This window comes from Clinocottus analis, unplaced genomic scaffold (genome assembly GCF_023055335.1).
Source record: "Clinocottus analis isolate CAN_PGR_092001 unplaced genomic scaffold, fCliAna1.0.p SCAF_10, whole genome shotgun sequence".
In the NCBI taxonomy this organism is placed as follows: domain Eukaryota; kingdom Metazoa; phylum Chordata; class Actinopteri; order Perciformes; family Cottidae; genus Clinocottus; species Clinocottus analis.
The window spans coordinates 4,704,754-4,722,908 of NW_027175821.1; the positions used below are offsets into that span (position 1 = coordinate 4,704,754).

The 18,155-nt window shown below is 49.7% G+C and overlaps 1 protein-coding gene across 1 annotated transcript in view; it reads right to left on the bottom strand.

The window, feature by feature from the left end:
* The window catches only part of efnb1 (ephrin-B1), a 55,341-nt gene that overhangs the window by 21,885 nt on the left and 15,301 nt on the right, over nucleotides 1-18,155 (bottom strand). Inside the window, exon 2 of the mRNA XM_068594565.1 lies at nucleotides 7,814-8,091. Coding sequence (XP_068450666.1) covers nucleotides 7,814-8,091 — 278 coding nt within the window. The remainder of the gene's footprint in view (nucleotides 1-7,813; nucleotides 8,092-18,155) is intronic.

Sequence of the window (18,155 nt, forward strand, 5' to 3'; positions counted from 1 at the left end):
TTGAAGTTGCTTTTTGCCTTCTGCCCTCCACTCCCCGAGCCTTTCCGCAGAAATGTTCACGCCATCCCCCGGTCAGAGTTTCATCAGCCGCCCCTCATCGTAGCTGACCAAGCATGCAGTGGTTTCCACAGCGAGGATGCGACATTAAAACTAACAGCCTCTATAATTACACAACCATATTTCTCCGATGAGTTTGTGTAAACAGGCCCGGGCTCCGGCTTCGGGAAGGAGGCGGGCTCCTTGGCAGGCCCCGGCTGAGGGTGCCACTGAATGGCTGTCGGAAAAAAAAAAACGGAAAAAAAACAAAAAACACAAAGCCATTTCAGAGTGCGCCTCGGAAAAGAAGAAGAAGAAGAAAGAAAGAAGAAAAAAGCCCACTGTTCTGGGGATGGCGGAGAGGGAGATGGAGCTCCATCTGACAGACAGAGAGCTGTGATTTGAGCTTAGCTATTGGCCGGAGAAGAAAGACACCGAGAATATGTGTTGTTGGCAAAGCAGAGGGCAAGCAACCTCAGACATCTCTGACGGAGAGGCAAATATGCAATCCCAGAGTGTTTTAGATTACGGGTTGTCATTGTTTTCGCCTGCTCTTATGTTTTCTCACACACACACACACACACACACAAAAAGAGCAAGACACCATTGTCCGCTGCAATGTGCCTTCTGAACAATGGCCGCTAAAGTTTCCCCTGCGTCCTGCGTTCACTTTTCCTAATCGCCGCAGACTCCAAACATGCATCTTTCCAGCAGCCTTAAGATGTCTTCCTCTCCTTTTTTTTTTTTTTTTTTTTTTTTGCGCCTGCAGCTATTTCAGGGTTGTTGTTTTTTGTTTTTTTTTTGCAAAACCACAGAGATGGTTTCTGCGTCGCGGACGGAATTAAAGACAACAAGGAAGCTGCTTTTCAACAGCTGAAAGACATTCACAGAGGAGGAAGAGTCATTCTGCAAATGAGTTTGTGTGGAGCCGAGGGAATAGAAGAAGAAGAAGAAGAAGAAGAAGAAGAAGAAGAAGAAGAAGAAGAAAAATCAACAAGAGTTGTTGTTTCGCGGAGTTAGCTCTGTGGTCTCTCGTGGTCTGTGCGTTGAGAGGAGATCTAAGCTATCAGTTAACAAAAACGACTTGAACACAGACTTCAGGACCTACACGCACACACACACACATACAAACACACACAACTTTGGTACGTGAGGGCAGGATAATGGAAGGATGGAGCGAGGGAGGACTTAGCGTGGAGAGAGGGGAGAACTCACACGCAGGATATAAAATATTCTAATAAGATAAGCATGGAGCGCCGCCGAGGAGGGATGAGTGTCTGCATTTGAAGACGCGCGGAGCGGACTAATTGAGATGAATACATGAATATATCAGCCTCAATCTAGCGGCGGCGGGGTTCAGGCGTTACCAATGGTTACCATTCACTTGTACAGCCACGTGAGCAAACCCGCCCTCTCAAAGAAAAGTCCTCGTGTGTCGTCGGCGTCCACCCCCCCACCCCCCCTGAACCCTCCCTCTAAACAAACTCCTCCGTAATAAACGAAAGGCAATAAGCAGCGACAATAACGCGGCGCCTGCTAACCCTCTCTGAATGAAATATCCAGAGGAGAGGCAGCAGAGGCAGCGCGGGCAGATTTGCAATGCAAGCAGAAAGTCATATATTACACTGGCGGTCTAATAAACACCGGGCTATATTCACTCCCGAGGCGGGCGAGGCGGGGGTTAAATCTTCTTATCCCGGGCCATGCTGCTTCACCGACGCTAACCCGACCTGTTAGCAGGGTTTACTTTGAAAATGAAATCCGTTAAGGCTTACCGATTAGCTCCTTTAAACTCTAAATCGGCCACATCGACGACGACGACTGCTCGTCGTGATTTACTAAGCGACAGACGAGACGCATTCAGGGACGAAGCGGTCGCCAGCGCCGCGTTTACGCGACTTAATGGTGTGACTGAAGTGACGTGTTTGGGTTGTTTTTTTTATGTTTCTTAATGCCAAGAGGTACTGTACATACCATGGCTTTTTCCTAAATAGGACTGATAGAAATGTTAGCCCACAACTCGCGTCGTCGTTTCAGGTTCTGCGAGCGAAGCCGCTCAACACGCAGCAAAACAATAAGCGCTTTGTTTCCGACTCCGGCGTCGGAGCAAAAAGGAAAATCCTCTTGCTTGTAATTAAAATATTTCAGCGGGATTTTTACACAGAGAGAGGTTACCAGATGTTAACAGTTATCGCTTCGCGACGAAATGAAAATCGTTTGACGAGGAGAAGAAAAAAAAACGGGCGAGTTATTTGCGTCTCTATAATCTGACAATCAAAACGCTTTTGTCTTGTTAAAACGCGCCTCTGACAAATGCAACTGTTTTTGAGTGCCTGTGATTTGATTATGCTAATTTTATGTAGCTCTAAAAGATGACATTTCACACATTTTTTTCCCCCCCTCTCTCTCTCCAATCAGATTACAGTTATTGCACTGCAACAAATTGAGCTATAAACCTGGCAGTGTTTGTATTTATTTGACTGTGCACAAGCCTTTGTTTGTGCGCGTGTTGGCGTGAAAGCGCGACCCCCCCCCCCCCCCCCTCACCCCGAGCTCACTTCCATTACTCCTGCGTGGGTGCGCGCGTGCACATATGGTGGAGTGTTTACGTGCTCGCCGATGTAGGCCAACGGAGGATCTTGTGATCCCGCTGCAGCCGGGTCAGGGATTTCAACCTTGACCTTTTCAACTCTCCCAAGGGCAAACGCTTGCCCTGTAAAGCCAAAGCGCCCAGAGGAGGAGACTTCATCTGAAAGGAGGGGGTGGGAGGTTGAATCTTTGGTGGATGTGTGCAGGTTGTCGAGCAAAAACACAACGCTGATATGGAAGATAGCCCCCGCAAAAGAGCCTGAGCGTTGGTGATATGCAACACGCCTCCTCACCTTTAATCCTGTCAGGTGCGAGCGCCGCGGGCGGATCCTCCCACAGCGGCTAATGCAGTTTGTCAGGTATATTATTAGTAATAGTTTCATTTTTCCGGGTAAGCACCCACGTTTATACGTAACAAGTAAATAAACAGCCATTACCAACACATCTTCAAATAATGGAGTGCTCATTGTGCGCAGCTTCCTGTGTTTAACAATCCAAGTATTCAAAATGGTGGACGTTGGATTCACCTGCAAAGTCACAGAAACGCAAGCGAGAAGAAATGAAAAAAAACAACGTTGCCGCCGGGCCGCGAGCGGCCATGCTGCGTTTTCACCGGTGGCGATCTTCCGGAGGTGCGATGGCGTGTGCTCCGCCGCGGCGGCGTTCTGGTGGGGAAGTCGGTGCGATTCAGAGTCCGCGGTGGTACGCGGAGATGGGGAGTGACAGCTGTCGGGGGGGATCAGGCTTACCCTGCCCGCCGCGCCGGAAATCAAGGGAGAAGAGGAGTGAGCGGCGACAGGCTGCCTCTGTTTACTGCCTCGTGGCCTTACCCTTATATATAGAACAACAGACTCACCGGCCCAGCTCCCAGTGGAAAAAATATCACAGAGCAGTCATGGTACATTATTTCAACGAGGAAACGAGAAGCCAATGGGACAGAAAATGGAGTGAAATATAAAGACTGTGTCTGTCGAGATATATATATATATATATATATATATATATATATATATATATATATATATATATATATATATATATATATATATATATTTTTCAATATATGTGCTCCTCCTTAAAAGCTACTTCTTTCCCGTCTCCAACCCTAAAACACAGCCACGGCCATTTTACCCACAAACAGCTCATTCCATATCCTGTGTTTAGACAACGCAGTGAAATACAACCAGTTTGTGCGATCACACACCAGGCAGGGGGGGTCGGGAAGGTGTATGTATGTATGTGTGTGTGTGTGTGTGTGTGTGTGTGTACATAGGGGGTGGGGGGTGCTGACGGACAGCACAGGCTGACGATGGTCTGGGGTTTAGATCAGTGCGGGGTTATCATTACTGGCTCCCTGCTGTGTTTCCGTGACCTCTTGTTCGTGAGTTTTGACCTTTTCACCCCCCCCCCCCTCCTCCCCCCCACACCGACGACTCCTGTCAGAGCAGTCTGGGATGGACGGGACCGGGTGGAGGTGGATCCCCCGCGGGGACGCCAAGGCAATGGACACACACGCAAAAGAAATACACACACACACGCACGCACACACCATTTGTTGCTTACTTTACCCCACACCTTCTGTTGCTTATTCTACCTCATGGAAGGAGCAGAAGTGGGAGAGGGAGGGTGGGGAAGACAAACGCAGTGGAGGGGTAGGAGGAGAGAGGAAAAAAGGCTGCTGCGAGACTCAGAGGAATGTCCACTCCCTGTGCGTCTTCTTCTCGTCTCAAGCGGCGTCTACCCCCGTTTGACCGTTAATCAGGCCAGATAAGCCGGGTCTTTATAGGCCGGGCAGATTTACGCCGCTCTGCTCGGCCGGCTGGGCCGCATTCCCAGCAGAGACGGGTGGGATAACGCACTCCCGTCACCTATAGGTGGGGATAAGCTGGCCGAAAAGCCTAGACTAACACACAAATAAACAGGAGACGGCTGCGCAGGAAAAGCAGGAAAGGTGTGTTGAGCGCAGGTGCTCGCCGCCTCTCTCTCTCTCTCTGTCTCTCTAGCGCTCTACACACGGCAGCCACGCGTTGTCTAAATGATAGATGAAGTGCGTCGCGGCGAATGCACGGGCCGCAGCAGCGAGAAGGAATAAAAGCGAGCGCTCGGCGCTGCAAGGGACAACAACATTAACATAATACCAGGGCAAATAGCTCATCCGATTACCGCCGGCGTGAAGAATGTTACAGTGTATGAGTCTAATGATGATCCGCCATCATGCTGGATCCTGCACGGCCGGCCTTCCCCTGTGAGGGATTTAGAAACTGGCTCCAGTTCAGCGTCTGAAACACTACGGGGCGAGAGTTAGGTCTTTTTCATCAGCGGGTGTTCCACGGCAGAGGCCCGAGAGAGGGTTTGCACCGAAGCTACAAGCTAAAAGTTTCCCCCTTTTGATGTCCGATCACGCTGCAGCCCACGCACATGTCACTAAGTTGGTTAACATATTTATGATGTAATCAGGAGACAGTATGTGGAGCAGCAGCACCCGCTCGGAGCCGGCTAGGAAAACTTTAAGCAGACGCCGCCGTCCAAAGAAATGCCCAAAGGTGTATTCCCAAGACATGTGGGTGCAATAAAGCTCAAAGAAGTATTTCTTTAAAGTCCACATGATGTGTTGCCACGGGAGCGGCCCCCAAAAAACTGTCGCTTGATAACATCACAGGCTTCATGCTTCCCCGCATACCGGCTTTGAGGGCGAGTTCGCAAATATCATTTGAACCGCTCCAGATCAAAAAGGGAAAACATATGCGGGACGTCGCTTACCGTGGTTTTCCTTTTTTTCATCGAGGGAGACGACATAAAGAGGCTTTTCTTTTCAGAATAAGACATTAAGTACATTGTTTTCTCCACACAGGAGAAATTAAAGATGTCTACCTTGTGGAGGATTTAAACCCTGAGATAAGATACAACCATAAATCATCCATATTTAGGAGGGGGGAAAGCGATGCGAGGAGTTTTTTCAAGCTAACGTCATTGTGTATTAACGGCGCTGTGCTTCATGAGACAAGAAGAGTTGTGGACCGGTTTATTTTTTGTGGCCCTGCAGACATCGAACCTCTGATCATTTCATTGATACGGCGGACAATCCATTACAGATGTGGCAGAGCCCCCGACTGATGGTATCCTCAAACCAGATCAAGCTCGCCGCATGTAATCAAGTCATTCCAGGAAATGTAGGAAATGACGGACTGAAGTAATAATTAGATGAGGCCGAAGCAACGTCTAAAACAACACGCTGTCTGGCAGCATGAACTGAGCCCCAGCGTGTGGGCTTCTGCAGCGACTGAGCGAACGCGATGGAGGAAGAGCGTCTCGGTTGTCGTCTTACCCCTCAGATGAACTGGAGCTTTGTCCCACTCATTATTTACAAATCCCATTAAAAACACCAAAACCGACTTCCCGGAGGCCCCTTTTGGTCCCGCTGAAGACATTTATCTTTAAAAACTGGTCAAACAATGTCTTACTTCTACAATAAAAACACAGTAATTTCCCCCGAAAAAGCTGGGTATTGTAGTTTCTAGCAAATGTTCCACATGCAGAAGAAGCAATGCATTCTTTTGGGACTATTTTCACACACGTTTGGTGCCGAGTGAGTTTGCAGCAACAGGACAATATACTGTAAAAGTGGGTTTGACTCAGATTGCTAATATGAGATACAGAGGGTCCATGTTAATAAAATAATATATCACCCAGTGTGGCTCATTGATGAGTTTTCAATAGTTTTTTTTTGGACAACAATGGAGCTCTTTGGCTTTTGACTGGACGTGGGATCGTCGTTTTAAATGAGTGTCTTTTCATATTAAATCTACTTATTGTACATTCAAGTGGTGAATGCATTTAAGATAAATTCAGGTTTGTGGTCACATGTCCAATCGTTTAACTGCAGAGCCACGCCAGGGGGAAAGCAAGATTGTTTTTAAATATATTTAAAATTAGCATCCATTAAAAAATCCTCTTACAAGTGGATGTTCATAAACTTTTATGTATATTGTGCTGTGCATTACATCTTTTTTTCCAACCAAAAATGTTTCTACATCACTGAAAAAAGGTGGAGAACCACATGAACTACAGCATTAAAGACATGTTTATAATTTGACAAAGGCGTAAATCAACAAATGCTGGTACAAGATATACTTTTAACTGCAAAATGATGCTTCAATCGTTGCCCACACTGAGTTAGTCATAATAAATTAAACCCAGAGACTGTGTGCAAGTATGAAAAGGGAAGTGTGCACAATCCCTCCATGCTTTTTAGAAACCTATTCAGAGCCTTTCCTTCAGTAAATATAGAGACGTTCCTTTTAAAAGAGCTACAATTAAAATGTGGCTTTAGTAAAAACATGGAATTATTATCAGCAAAATGTACTTCAGCTTCAATACGTAAAAGCACTCTTTTATAATCCTGCACCTCGTTCTAAAAGGTCTGCAGTTTGTTTGTAATTTTCTATGAAATGTCCAGAAAATAACGACAGAATTTGGCACCAACTGAAGGAATAATGCGAGCTTAATACTCGTTAATTAATTTATTATTGGAAACTCGGGGCTTCGTTAACGGTGAACCGTTTGCTTTCAAATTCCTCGCACGCCCAGCTGACTCCTGTGCGGTGACGACCGGCCGCTCCGAGTTACTCTGGCAATTAATTGAAACTCATTGAACGATGGTTCCCCGAACTAAACGCCGTCTCCGGTCTGCAAAAACAGAATCCCTAATTACTAAAGCTGTTTTCAGGAAACTTCTCGGACGTTATTAGGAAACGACTCTGAAAGTAAACTCTTGTAAAACAAAAGGTTTAGCTGATCTCATAATAACATAGCATTTTCCATTTGGAGGAGTGAGAATGGAGAGGAACAAGCGCCTCAAAACTGTATTTAACTTAAGTAGCATTTGAGGAAATGTCAGTCAAGATTGCAGGTTTGCATCCTGAACTCTTCCTCCCCCCTAAATGCCAACAACCTCTGTATCACGAGCGAGGCCCGTCAGCTGCAGCTGCTGCGATGGAGCTGCTGCTGCCGCTGCTGCCGCTGCTGCTGCTGCGGCGGCCATTAATATACAGTTTTACCAGCAAACTCCCAGGTGTGACTGTGTGTAACCGAGTGTGAAGCAGATTATTACTCTTCGCTTTCCTGCCTAAACGGAGGCTGAAAGGCTGAATATCAACAGCGGATTGTCTCCGCGGCGAGAAAGACTCACAGGTGATGTAGTAGTTGACGTTCCTCTTGAACTCCAGGCCCATGTAGTTGGGGCTGAACTCCTGGAATTTGATGGTGAACTTGATGTCCTTCTCGGGCTTGTTGCAGTTGACCAGCACGTTGGGATCCAGGACCGTGCTGCAGCTCTCCGCCTGCTCCCTCTTCACCAGGTACAGCTTGTAGAACTCGTACTCGCTGCCCTGGTCCGCTTTGGGACAGATGATGTCCAGCTTGTCCCCGATGTCGGGGTAGATCACGAGGCCCTGTCCGGCCACGAAGCTGACGGGGCAAGAGAAAAGAAGAAGAAGAAGAAGAAGAAGAAGACAAATTATCACCGGCGCATGATGAAAGGTAGTCTGCAAGCGCAGCCTTATAAATCAACAACAGTTTATACAATGTTAATACTTTGAGCTATAGGAGTTATGGGTTTAGATTTGTCTGGCGTGGGCTTTGAGGCAGAGCGTGGTTAACTCCACCCCCACACACACACACACACACACACACACTACGTGTAGCAGCTTGACATTGTTTGCCGTCAGTCGAAGGAGCGTTTTTTTTTGTTTTTTTTGCATGCTGGGATCCAAATCAAAGCATCCCAAAAGTTTGCGACGAGGGAGAAAACAAGATGGCCAAACACAAAATGGCCGCCGGAGAAATGGCTGCGGATGGGATTATGGCCAAAGAATGCAGCGGATTGTTTTTTTTTCATATTTGCCGACTTCCATGTAAGACCCCCGTGCTTCAGCATAATATCTGCGCTGCCTCCACTTCAGAGGTCCGAGTTTCTGGAGGAAAACAGCGTGCCGGGGGTCAGCCCGAAAGGCTCCAGGCTTCCTAGTTCATCTTCCCTCTGCCATGATCGTCTACTGGAGGATTAAGATAATCCATCTGGCCTTACTGTACCTCTCCACCTCGCTCTCTGCTGCCAACTCAATCAGATCAGCTCTTGTTCTCCTTTATTCACTAAAGGTGGGGAACAGGAGGAGGCCCAGTGTGTGTGTGTGTGTGTGTGTGTGTGTGCGGGTGTAAGTGTGTGTGAAGAGAGCCGGTGGGGGTGAGGGTTACACTGAGGACTTGCAGTGTGTTTGGGCAGTGGTGTGTATGTTTTTGCACGCCTGCGTCTCTGTGTCTCTCTCTGTGTGTGTGTGTGTGTGTGTGTGTGTGTGTGTGTGTCGGTCAGAAAAATGGGCTGAGTTTGCGGTCTAATAGGAGGGAGGGGGGGGGGGGGGGGCAGACGGGCTGAATCATTGTTCTGGACTTGTTTGAGGCTTAAAATGTCAACATGGTTCAGCTCTGCTGTCCCAGTTAGCCAAGCATTAACCTAGACAGCCGGACTGACCACGGGTGTGTATGTGTGTGTGTGTGTGTGTGTGTTGTGGTCGCAGACAGCGAGCACAGTAGCGGGGCTATCTGCTAGATCTGCCCATGCCAGCGGATTTAAGCAGGATTTAGCGGCGCGCAATGCATTTGTTGTTCTTTCTGATCCCTCACGTTTTAACAAGACATCAGGGGCTGGGCCTCCCTCTCTCTCTCTCTCTCTCTCTCTGTCTCTCTCTCCCTCTCCCTCTCTCTCTCTCTCTCTCTCTCCCTTCTTTTTCTCTCAGAGTGTAATCTCACCTTATCTACAGCCCCTCATTTCATCATCACACACATCATTTCACCACTAAATAACTGACTCTTCAGACGGGCCCGGGGAAGGGGAGGACTGATGGAGGAGTGTGTGAGTGCAGGCAGTGGGTGAGGTGTGTGTGTGTGTGTGTGTGTGTGTGTGTGGGGTTTGATCTCCGTCCGTCCTCTGATGTAAAACACAGCCAAACGTCCAGCTATTATAAATTACAAGTTTACAAGGTTGTTGTTTTTTTTAAATCCCATTTTCCGGAGAAATACCCCCCCATGAAAATGAACATGATTGGATTACGGCCTTTTCCACATTCACGGCCATTCTTCTCGCACAGGCGCATTACCAAATACACAACTTCCTTCACAAAAGACACAAATGCAAGCAGAAATTTGCAAAAAAACGGTCAAAACCTGGCCCCAACGACGCCCCCCCACCCCCTGCTTAATTTTGCACGTGATGTCATAAGAGTACGCGCCTCTCGTACGAGGCTTATGAAGCGGGTGAGACGTTATTGCCACGCTATTGTCTGGTGCTCGCGGGGTTGGGAGGGCTGAAGGGGGGCGTCGCGCTAATTCAAGGGCCGATAAGAGAGAGAGAGAGAGAGAGAGAGAGAGAGAGAACGCGGGCGTGCTTTGTCCTACGTCCCCGAACAATTTGCTGGTTTTCAGCAGCAGCGCCCTGTCTCTCTCTGTGTGTGTGTGTGTGTGTGTGTGTGTGTGTGTGTGTGTGTGTATTAGCATACATATGTTTTCATGCATGCGTGTGTGTGTGTGTGTGTGTGTGTGTGGAGGGGGGTACACGTGCGTGTGTCTATGAAGACACGGACACAATCAGCCTCTAATTGGATCTACAAGATGCATCAGTGAGGCATAAACAAGTTTCCATGGCAACATTAGTCTTTGTTGCTGACCACCCCCTCTCCTCCTGTTTCTGCTCCCCAATCTCATTCCCTCTCGCTTTATCCTTCCCTCTCATTCACCTCCTCAACATTTCCTTCATTCTGTTCTCTCTCATCTCCCCCCCTCTCTCTCTCTCTCTCTCCTTACGCTCACAAAAAAAAAAAAACACCTAGAGAAAAACAAGTGAGGAACCAGTAAAACATCACAATTAGACATCGATTAGTTTCACTCAACGAGCAGGTATTTTGTATTTTCTTTGTGGGGAAATTGCTGGAAAAAAATCCTCCAAAATGATCCGTTTCAAAATCAAACAACGAGCCTCACGCCCCGGTTTCCGAATGTTACAACCCGTTCATTCCATTATCAAAAGCGAGCGGCAACAATTTAGATGAATAATTAAGATTTCCAAAAATCTTAATATCTTAATATCCCTGAAGGATTTAATCACAAGCCGGCCCCCTGTCATTGATTCAATTTTTTCGCGAGCGGGCCCTCCTGGTTTGGCGGTTAGATAGCGATCCTAAGTGAATTCTCCGCTTCTGTTTCCCAGCCTTTGTTAACTGTCTGCTATAATGAGGCTCTGGCTGCTGCGGAGGTCTGGAAGCGCCATCGCAGATGGGAAAGAAGCAACATAAAAGAAATAGGGCAGCAATTAGTGTTTAGCCCAGTTTAAAAGCCCTCCACTTGGCAAGCTGCGGCCCAGCTCCAGTCCAGGATGTGAAACTAAACTGGTGGGCTGGGACTTTGTCTCCCGTTTGTCTCTCTGTTGGCTTAATCAGCGCCACTCCGGTGCTGCACACAGCCACACGCAACGGAGAGGAGGAGACGAGTGACTGAAGATTATTGTACTTTTGAGGAGGTCGAAAAGGGAAAAAAGAAAGAAAGGACGGGGGAAGGGGAGGGGAAAGAGGAGGTTGAATTGCATCTTCCATTCATGTTGTCTGGAGACTTTTTTTTTCCTCTGGAAAACCTGTTGATGAAAGAGGCTCGGCTGCACAGAGGAAGAGCGAATGAAACAAGCGATGTTTCTGGGAAATGACCCCCGAACGTGAGGGAACCTTTATCCCCCCCCCCCGCCGTGTCAAACGAGGTGGATCTGCCCGAACCCAAAGCACAATAAAGAGAATCATTTTCAAAACAGTCAAATGCGATTGGTTTTGTTTCATCTGGATGGCTCTGCGGAGCGCTCAATCCTGTAAAGAGCTTATGCAAACAGGCCTACGCTACAGCACAGCGGAGGGAGAACAGAAAACAACCAGGCGGAGGGAAAAAGAGATGAGGGGAGAACTTCCCTCCCTCCCTCCCTCCCTCCCTCCGCCCTCCCAACCACCCCCGTTCTCCCTTTTTACATTCCACTGGTGAATATGAGCACATGATCTCACATATGCTACAGCCCCCACCAACCACCTCCCCACACACACACACACACACACACACACACACACACACACACACACACACACACGGATGTGAGCGCACACAAAAGCACTGTGGGGTGCATCCTGGACCTTCCCAGCCCAACTTCCCAGCCACCCCTATTCAAGCGCCCTGCCCTCGCCGACTTTCATATAAAACGCCGCCTACACTAAGGCCCACTCAAAGCCCCTTACAGAGCCTCAAAACCGCCCCCCTCCACCCTCCCGCACCCTCCTCCATTGCTCTCCACCCGCCCCCACCCCCCTCCCCTCCGTCCAGTCAACTCGGGCCTCGGCCCCCGAGCATAGCGCTGGCAGGCAGCCTCGGCCCCGCTGAATGAAAGGGACCCGAGACACAGGAACTGCGAGAGAAAGAAGGAGGCAGGGACGGCTCATATCAACAGAATGGTTTTCAAATTGATTTGTTCCTCCTGAGCGGCGGCGCGAACATGCCGCACATATCAATTAAAACCAAAAAAAAATCATGCTATTCTGGAGTATATGCACACAGGGCGGTCCGAAACACACCAACGGACCGGATGCAGGTACCGCCACCCCCCCCCCCCTCCACCCCCCTTTGCTCCCGTTTCTGCAGCCCACCATCCGACCTTTCCCCCTTCTCTCCCTCCAGCCTTTTAAATCACACGCCATTGTGCGTCACCCAAAATCATTTAAATAAAAAACACAATCATCAGCCGCAACAGGTCGGTGCTCTATTCCCCTCGCTATCAGCGTGGTAATTATCACGGCAGCAGAAGTGCTCCAACCAATTATCATCTCTCTCCCGCATTATCCACCGAATCAGCGCGGCTGCTTCCCCCCGCCGCCATCAGCACAGATGACACTTTCCACACAGCCGCCACATTCACAGCAGCCTCAAAATCGATGCCCTCCCGGCTTCTCGCAACACGTTACAGTATCTCGGTTACACACGGCGTCAGGTCCGCCGCCGCGCTCGGCAAAGAGCATTGTGGTTCAGCCCTCGTGCGTGTGCGTGCGTCAGACACAATGAATTGGCGGGGATTCAAAGCGGATGCACGTGCCCGAGGCGGTGTTCGTTTTGTGTAATCACAAGGCTGCGGATCCATCCTCCCCCCCTCGCCCCCGTTCTCGTTCAAGTCAATCAATATCAAATGATTGTCTGCTGGTGCACGCCACAAACCGCTTTCAGATCCATCAAGATAGAGGCCGCCGCGCTGGCTCGACCTCACAAAGGGGAAGCATTCAACATGGCTTCTGAAAATGGCTTCGCTCCTGATGTGTGGTTAAGATCCAATGAGCGCTGTTGACGCGGACCGCCAAAAGCTGTCAGCGTGTGTGTGTGTGTGTGTGTGTGTGTGTGTGTGTGTGTGCAGAGCGCTCCCGAGGACTTCGCCCACATGACTGCCACCGAGTGCCGTCGGCCGTGGGAAAAAAACGGATTCGAAGCCGGTTTTTGAAGCGTCGGAGTCACCTTCCCGTAGGGCGTCGTCGTCATCGGACGGCGACGCCCTACGGGAAGGTGATCCGGTCGTGGGTCCCGTAGCGGCCCGCCGAGCGCTTGTATACATAGCTGGCTTCTGTCAGGCCGTGGCGGGGGCAGATGTTCTTAGGGAGGCCTCGACTATAAACACACACACATAAACACACGCCCCGCAGTGTACACACACCGATTTCCTCACATGTCAAACACGGTAAACAAGTCGCCTCAATGCCGGCACAAGGCCACACACACACACACACATACACACTCACACGCACACACACAGATCCTGAAATTAAGCAAAACAAGGCCCATCTGGCTCCAGAATTGTTTAGCAAAGCAGGAAGGATTTGACCCTTATTATAGAGAAGCGAGGACAAACTCGCCAACGGGTAGTGGTATTGGATAAACTATAAACTCGCTCCAAGTTGCAGTTGCACTCCAGTGGGCCAGACTTGGCAACTGTGACTTGCTGAAAAGCAGAAAGCTGAGTATTTCTTCCCTCCACGCTGTCCCCATTAGAGGGACATAAATGAAGATGTCAGAGGCAAAAAGAGGGACAGAATATCCTGAATTCCACCCTGCGGAGTGGTGCTTTTGTACGTGTGAACACAGACACCCTCCCTCCCTCTCTCTCTCTCTCTCTCCCTCTCTCTCTCTCTCACACAGACAAACACACACTAGCTTCGGTTAGCTCAGTCAACAGGCTGGCATGCAGAGCAAATCAGATTCAGCGTGACTCATAACAGTTGCACAGGGGCAAGCTACACAACACACAAACACACAAACACACACCGCTCCCGTCTACCAAACGAGCCCAGTGTGCTCACTCTTCGTCGGTGTCACGTGAGCGGCTAGCATCACACCGTCGGCGGACCGCGATGAGCTAACAAGATGACGCCCAGATGGCCCCTGCCGCTCGGCCGAGGGTGGAAGTGGACGCTCGACGAACAGGCCGGCGAGGGCCTGACCGAGCGGGACGAGTGTCTGAAGCCATTAAAGGGAGGGGGGAAAGAGCATAATCTGTTTCTGCGGTTTCCGCCGGTGCCGAGCCCATCCCTCTCTAAGAGCAGGGGAGTTAAGCGAGCGCGGGTGTATGCGGTCGTGATTGAACGTCATCCACGGTATCACTGACAGGGAAGAGAAGGCCCAGGCTGTTGCTCTCTCCCTCTCCACTTATTCATCTCCGGATCCCAGGGACTGAGCTCTTCCAGCTGGAGGAGGGCTTGGGTGGCGGGGAAGTGGAAGGGGCGTGAGGAGAAGAGAGAAGGGGGGAGAGAGAGAGAGAGAGAGAGAGAGAGAGAAAAAAAAAGAGGCGAGAAGGGAAGGTTTGGCTTGGCTGGACGAGAGTGCTTGGGTCAGTTTCAGCCCGAGTTTAGCCCTCATTCTGGGGGTGCTCTGTGACCCAAACACACACAAACCTCTTCCCTCCTTCCCCGATGGTTCCTTCTTTGGCCTCAGTACAACACACACACACACACACACACACACACACACACACACACACACAGCCAGCTGCCTCCCATCGCTGAGGAGCCGCCACAGATGGGCTCTGCATGCTCCGTAAAGATCTCTCCACAGGCCCAGTCTACGGTCGCTGCCAAACCCGCCTGGCCCGAGCCCACTGTATGCGTGACCGTGTTTGTGTGACCGTGTGTGCAGATATATTCGTGTGTACACATGCTTGAGTGGGTGTGGGGTAATGGGAGAGGGGGAGGGGGGGGAGAGAGAGAGGAATCCCCCAGGTCCAAGAGCTGCAGAGCAGAGAGCAGAGAGCTGGACCAGGATGCGAGGCTGTAATCAGCGGCGAGCAGAGCAGCAGGGGAGGGCGAGCAGGAGAACCACCCGGACGAACAATGGCATCTCTCACACTCGCCCGATTGTGCTTCACTCCTGCTGCTCGGAGCGGAGGAGAAACTAGAGAGCAGCGGAATTGCGGCCCGGTTATCGAACCCGAGCAGCTTGACCTGGTTTGTCACCCAGCGGCCATTTTCATGCTCGGTATCTCCGGCCCCGTCGGTTATAAGCGCTCAGAAAGCAGTTCACCGAGAGAGAGAGAGAGAGAGAGAGAGCAGCACCTTTAATATTGCTACTCAATCAGCAGGTCACGTGTTCATAAACACACATACACACAAACAGTTCAATTTTATTTTTTTTATTTTTTTTGCTGCTTTGACCTAGATAGAGCCAGTCATGGTTAAATTCAATTTTCAACAATTGCCCTCTTATCTCAGCACGGTTAAAAATGACTGGAGGGATCACAGATTAAACTGCGTAATGAAGCAAAGTGAAAAAGCTCGTCGAGAGAGAGAGAGAGAGAGAGAGAGAGAGAGAGAGAGAGAGAGAGAGAGAGAGAGAGAGAGAGAGAGAGAGAGAGCACGGTCGGCGGCTAAAGTTAGCTAATTCTCCCGAACTCGCGTTCAGGCCGAGTCGCTCTGCTCAGCTCAGCAGTTTATTTTGGCACCGGCCCATGAAGACGTCTCCCAAACAAAACCTGACATGCATCACTAATGAAGCCTTTCTGAAGAAAAGGCACTCATTTGCCTTAAATTGAGATGAGAAGGCCTCATGCTAAAATATCTGCCTGGAGCTAGCGCCAAGTTAGCTTAGCTGAAACACTTGTGTTCTTCCTTTAAGCTTAAGCTAAGCTAACTGACTGCCGCCGGCTGTAGCTCCAAATTTAGCGCACAGACACGTAAATAATATCTCTAATCGCCAGAAAGTCATAATATTTTGGGGCCCAGAGAAAGATTTAGGGTTCTCAGAGAATATAACTTCCTGTTTCCAGTTTAAAATGACACAGCAACACTTTCCTGATCAAAGGAGAGGAGCAGAATCAATGCCGCAACGAGGTCTGTATGTTGTTAACAGGTGTTAATGTGACACAGCTCCAGAGAGGCTGCGAGCTGGAGGGAAACCAAAAGCCTTTCCCGGAAGAACAAAGGGGGCGACATGGCGCGCACTGAAAGCAAAATCAATCAATCTCCGCCAGAAAACGCGTCGTCTGGCTTTGACAAGCGCGGTTCTGAACCCAGAAGTAAAAAAGATAGCGCGCAGGAAAAGTTCAATACTGTCATTGTTCATCTGTCAGCGGGAAAGACAATCGCAAGCGGAGAGGGAGGGAGGGGGGGAATACTAACACAATATTTATCTTGCGTCTCTCTTTTTTTAAATGTATTCCTGCCATTGTGAGCGGAGCCGGGAGATGGATGGGTGGAGGAGTCCGGTAGGTGATATGTGTCTGCTGCAAGCACAGTGCAGTCACTCTCTCACACACACACACACACACACACACACACACACACACCCGACCCAGTCTGCAATCTCAAGCAACGGCAATAATTCAGGCACCATAAAAAAAAAGCACAGGGGCTTTTTTCTTCTTCTGCTTTTTTTAGTTTTTGTGGCATTTCAATTGTCGGAGGTTGTTGAATTTTTTTCCGTCTGCATTGTTCTTGAAACTGCTTCCCTGGGAAACTGGGAAAGTCAAACAGCTGACGAGATGTCACCTTATGAACCCTCTCCTCAGTTTCACACAGACACACACAGATGCACACACACACACAGCCCATCTAAAGCGTTCCCTTTCTTCTCCTTTACGCACACACCTAAGGACCTCTCATCAACTGCTTGTCAAGTTCGACACACACACACACACACACACACACACACGGTGCTGTCTAACCAGGCGCAGCTCCCTCACACGCAACCGACAGTTGCCTCTCGAGGCTGGCGACATTTGATCGCAATCTCGTCCGACACGTGAGCCTCGCGATGGCTTCTGGCCCGCCCCGCGTTTCACATGTGGCGCTTAAAAAAACTCACAGTAAATCTCCGGGACTTCTGTCGAGTGCGAACGCATTCCTTCGCAGCTTTTTTTATTTTTTTTCTTCTTCTTCTTCTTCTTCTTCTTCATTTAGCCTACAGCGGCGACAGCTCAAAGAAGAAGAAGAAGGTGTGTGTGTGTGGCACAGTAAAACTTCCACAGTAGCCCCCTCCACCCCTCCAAGGCGATACCTGTCTTCGCTATGCGTGTCCGTACCTGGGCCTCACACATGCCTGTTGCGACTGGTCATGCGGTGCTATAAAGGGGAGCGTATGACCTGAGGAATTATCCTCTGTTCCAACAGGGACGCAGACGCACGCTTAAGCGCACATTCTCACATGTGCCTGTACACACACACACACACACACACACACACATTCTTGAAAAGCCAACAGTAGCGAAACGAGAGAAGATAGGCCTCTCTGTGTGCGACTGACAGAGTGAATTACACGGTGAGCTAAAACACTGGCTTCCTGTCTCGCACAACAGCGCTGGATGGCTTTCAGATGGATTTGGCCGAATCCTGTACAAACAGTGAGTCAATAATGGGGTAATGGCCAATCGTTGAGGGGAGGGGGGGGACAGGGGTGGAGGGGGACAATTCGCGAGTGATTTGCGGCGAAAGTGTGTGTTTAGGGCACTTTGCACCACAATCTGTCACCCAGCCATAACAAAGGGCGCGCTGCCAGCGGGCTCCATCTGCAGCGCGCGGCCGCGGCGCCGCACGCACGCAGCTGAAGAAGCGTCCTTTAAAATGCGACCGCGTATACCTCACCTCGCGGACAGGTGGAAGGAGGAGAGGCGGCGGAGGGGGAGGTTGGGGGGGGAGGGGTCGGTAAGGAAGACATTTCGCTAATGAAAAGCTGCTAATTCTGTCTCCGACGACTCACGGAGCCATGAAATCAAAGATGAATTTGTCCTGTGAGCAAACGTACAGGACATTTTAATCCTTCAGCACTTTGCCGGCGATATTTATGTCCGTTTGCCCGCTCTCTCATTATCATGAAGCGCGTTTAATATTTCTCAGCTGCGCGAGGGGCCGCCACACTACAGATGATGGAGGGCGCTGGATTTAGTGGCTCTTTCTGTCCGCCTCCCTCTCTTCCTCCATCCAGCTGTG